The sequence below is a fragment of the Augochlora pura genome, chromosome 7, assembly GCF_028453695.1.
Source record: "Augochlora pura isolate Apur16 chromosome 7, APUR_v2.2.1, whole genome shotgun sequence".
Taxonomy (NCBI): domain Eukaryota; kingdom Metazoa; phylum Arthropoda; class Insecta; order Hymenoptera; family Halictidae; genus Augochlora; species Augochlora pura.
In genome coordinates, this window is record NC_135778.1 from 9,578,001 (window position 1) to 9,582,474 (window position 4,474).

Sequence of the window (4,474 nt, forward strand, 5' to 3'; positions counted from 1 at the left end):
TAAGCCTTTACAAATAAATAAAGAACGACAGTGAGCTTTTGATGAGTAATTCTTTGGTCGGTCATATAACACGTTTTATGCATTATTTCAAAAAGTACGTATCATTAAAATTCTTCAGCCTCTAGTGAAAGTCCTTAGATGCACTTGGTTGCTTTTTGTAAATTTCTAAAAAACTATGCAGAAACAATTAAAAACAATTATAGATATACATTGGGCAATTAAAGAACATTTTTCAAGCCATCGAAAATTGAGCTGGAGCATTATTATTTATGTCAATTAATATTTGGCAGGCATGAATGGTATATCCTCCTAGTTACTTATTTAATTGTTTCATCGAAATTCATTGTTTGTTGATAAAATTATCGCCTATGATAGATTGAGCAATTGATTAGATGAAAAGTACAATTTGTTGCTAGGTTATACACCTCGATTTATAAATTACCTCAGAAATATCGCATTTTTAAAAGTCACTAACCTCTCCTAAAAGTCATTAAGGTGTCTTAAAAATAGTTTTGTATATTTCTGGGAAATTATAGATGTATAATTAAAACTAATTGGTGATAAATTTTAGATAATTAAAGCACAATTTTTTAGTAATGTTTCATTAATGTTGGCTACTATATTGAGCGAGCTTCACGCGGTTAAATAAATGTGCGCAGTATGTGCTGCCACCAACTGAAGATGCAGAAACTGGAAAATAGAAGGAAGGTAAAAGATGGATGTGGACACCGCTAGTGACAATACGTCGATAGATGACAAAATAGACGACTTTTGCGAAAATCCAACGAGAGATGCCTTGACCGAAGGTTTAATGAGTCTTTTGAAACCTACGGTGGATCAATTAGATGAAAGAATCCGTGCAACAAGGTATGCGACCTTTCTTTCCACTCAAAAACACATAGTCATGCAGAGTCACTCTTCATATTATATATTACAATATGTATTTATAATTTGACAGTCCTTTCGTGTTACAGAATTTGCCAAATAGAACTGAAACAGCAAATTGAATCCCTATCAGAAGAATTGCAAAAGATTAACGATTCATTGCAGTTTCCACTTGAAACAGATTCCTATGTAAAGAAGCTGATAAATGCCAAGCACAAGATAACAATTGTCAGTAATATATTGTACACTACCCAGGAAAGATTGAATAAAATTCACCAAGCTGTAGAAAAGAACACTGCAAAAAGGAAAGCATTGTTGGATCATAGTTCATCTTATAGTAATTCTACAAACACATTGGACAGAGAAGAACAACAGCCAGAACCAGAAAAAGAAGATGTTACTCCAACAGAACAAGAGTAATTAAAGACCCAGGATGCTTATAGAAATTTTGGTATACCTTTAATAGAAGCAACATGGAAACTCCGATAACTAATTTGTCAGATACCGATTTGGAAACAGTCTATGAGCCCTCAGAAGATTCTTTTCTTTTAATAGACGCCTTGGAAGCAGACTTAGAGGAATTGAAAACTAAGAAGCCTGCTATGTGTTTGGAGATTGGCAGTGGATCTGGTGTTGTGATTACTGCCCTAGCAATGGCTTTAAATAAACACTGTCAAGCATATCATCTTGCGATTGACCTGAACAACAATGCCTGCAGAGTCACGAAGAAAACAGGTCAACTGAACTCAGCAGACATAGAAGTCATTCAGATGGATCTGCTGAGCTGTATGCGCAGCAACTGTGTTTTTGATGTTGTGATGTTCAATCCGCCATATGTAGTAACCAGCGATCAAGAAATCCTGGATGAAAGGCTCGTGTTCAAAAGTTGGGCTGGTGGTATGAATGGTAGAAAAGTTATGGACCGAGTGTTCCCAAAAATTCCTGATATCCTGTCCAACACTGGAACGTTCTATCTGTTAACTATTAAAGAAAATGATCCCGAGGATATTTTGCGTATTTTTAGCAATATGAATATGAAAGGCGAGATTATAGCAGAAAGGAGAATCAGGGGTGAGCATTTATACATTTTACGATTTCAGAAAATCGCATAGTCATACTTAGTTCGTGGACCGGATGCGAATATGGGAACTCGAGTAAACGAGTTTAGATAATAAATATTTGAGTACTGGTACTTGAATCCACGTATTCGTATGTCCCAATTTAAATCCGTGTTCTCGAGTAATCAAACTTGAATCATTAAATATAAATTTCCAGACTTTGTCTCCCATACCCTTCTTGATCAACCTTGACTCTGGTGCCACCTCATAAATCACTTTAGAGCAGAATTCCACTGACATTGATTTTGTGTCTAGTATCAAGTCATCCATGTAATCCACACAATGTTTTCTAAATTCATTTCTTAATGTTTGTAAGTCAAAATGCATTCCCGTGTGTCCCATTCTCCCAATTCTAAAGAATTTCATGAACTTAAATCTACCTCAATCAGTATTATTTAATCCAAATTTCACTCAATAATTCAAAATTATTGAATTTACTTGCCAAAATTAAATTGTAATTACCCCCAACTTCTGAACAATTTAATTTCAATAACAAAATTTTATTAATAAATTCAAATACTTTAAACTTCAAACAAAACCTCAACTTCAAAGAATTCCATAAAATTAAATCTATATCAATTCAATATCATTCAACTCAATTTTAATTAATTATACAATTTAATTTCCTTAATTTATTAATATTTAAAAATTAACCATTAATTAGCATCAAATAATTCTATAAATTATAAATCAACACATATAATTTTATTCAATTAATTATAAACAACTTAAAATATTCATAATTTAAATTAAAAATCTAAACAAAATAATATAAAACAATTAATATCAATAAAATAACGTATCTCAAATTAAAAATGATAAAAACTCTTCAATCTATTAATTCTTTATTTATATTTTACAATTAATTTTATAATTAATACAAAATAAATACATTGTATCGTCGAAACCTCTCCAACATGGAGAAATTCCGTATTTCAATTTCTATTAAGATGTGAGGATGTGGTAGGGACAAAATTAATAAATGATTAATACAGAATTGAGCCGAAATTAATGGATTGATTTATTGGTTCATTGGGGAAAAAGCCTTGCGGCATAAAAAAAAACATAAAAAAGTAATAAACAAAGATTTTACAAAGTCTATACATTACGGGATGAATGTATTGTTGTATAATTGACAGATCTCGTGGTCTGTCTGTTTTGTTTGACGGATCTCGTGGTCCGTCTGTTGTGTTTGACAGATCTCGTGGTCTGCCTGTTGGCGGAACTAGTGGTCCGATGGTTCGTCTTGGATTGCTCCAAGCGAACGCTATTTGTGTATATATTGGTGTGTATGAATTGTAGTTGTGACTACAAATGATGTGACTCGATATTATTCACATTACACTACACTAATAATCGCGATCCGATTTACTATACTATATCGCACAACCTTGTCCGGAGAAATTCTTGCGCGTGACTCGACTGAATGACCGTCTCGAACCGTGTCTAACTGCGTTACGATGCGTTCTGATCCTTCCCGTATAAAGAACCGAGAATGAATAACCGATTTCCTTCGCTTTCGTTTCTGAAGCAGTCGGAAAAATCCGGCGCCGAAAAGTCGCCCGAATGTTTAATTTATGGCCCGCACCTGTCTATCTGCGCTATGCGTCTTGGGTCTAAGTGACTTTTCGGGACCGCCGCTTCGAACACTTGACGTGGTATACAAAAAATAAAACTTCGGCGCGGACAAATTTACGTTCGCGGTCGAACATACATATATTAAAATTTACACCAATTAGCAAGTACCAGAGTACTAAGATACTTGGATCTAGACTGAGCGAGTACCAGGGTACTTAGACACTTCAATCGAAATACATTGTGTATGAGTATGAATTGAATCGAGAGAGATGAATTAGTCTGGAGTAGATGCTTCTAGTAATCTAAATAGTTGAAATCAACTATGTTGGTGTTAAGGAGTTAGTGTATCATTCTGTTTGTAAATAACCTAGGATATACTTACGTTATCATTCCATCGGGCATTTGTTTATTACCAACATGGCTAGCAGTTGCTACAGTGAAGAGTAATAATTCTTTTCAATTCTTATATGCATATTAACTTCTGGAGCGTATCGTGGGGGATGACCACGATGCAGATAATAACGACGCGTCATATCTTAAGAAACATAATTTATTTAGATTCGCCTAACAAAAATCTGTCTAAGATCTACAGTTCTGTTGTCGCTTCATGTTCAGTTCAAAGAGTTAGATACATATGCGAAAACAACTTTTCCGACCACTGTCAAATGCGTCAAGTTTGTTGCAGACTGCGGATGTTTATGCTTAAAAAGCACAGAGTTTAATTTGACGATATGTCCTTAGACTATAAAGCGATCATATCGGAACGGAGGAAGATAAACAGTTCGACTTGTCAATATTCGTGGGTTGTGTCAAGAAAATTTCACTCTGCATAAAGATCCGCGGCCCAGTTGTATTGTAGATAAGTGATATATGGCTGTACAGTCGAGCAAGTG

At 34.4% G+C, this 4,474-nt stretch overlaps 1 protein-coding gene across 1 annotated transcript; it reads left to right on the forward strand.

Annotated features, from left to right (window-relative positions):
* Positions 1 to 659: 659 nt before the first annotated feature.
* Positions 660 to 2,083, forward strand: Hemk2 (HemK methyltransferase 2). Its single transcript, XM_078187399.1, has 3 exons — positions 660 to 867; positions 975 to 1,301; positions 1,334 to 2,083. Exons 1-3 carry the CDS (start codon positions 716 to 718, stop codon positions 1,995 to 1,997), a joined length of 1,143 nt encoding a protein of 380 aa, XP_078043525.1. The 5' UTR covers positions 660 to 715; the 3' UTR covers positions 1,998 to 2,083.
* Positions 2,084 to 4,474: the final 2,391 nt, after the last annotated feature.

Coding starts and splice junctions, on each gene's coding strand:
- Hemk2 (XM_078187399.1), top strand. CDS start 716: ATGGATGTGGACACCGCTAGTGACAATACGTCGATAGATGACAAAATA. Junction 868..974: donor GAAAGAATCCGTGCAACAAG/GTATGCGACCTT, acceptor TTCGTGTTACAG/AATTTGCCAAATAGAACTGA. Junction 1,302..1,333: donor GTTACTCCAACAGAACAAGA/GTAATTAAAGAC, acceptor CTTATAGAAATT/TTGGTATACCTTTAATAGAA.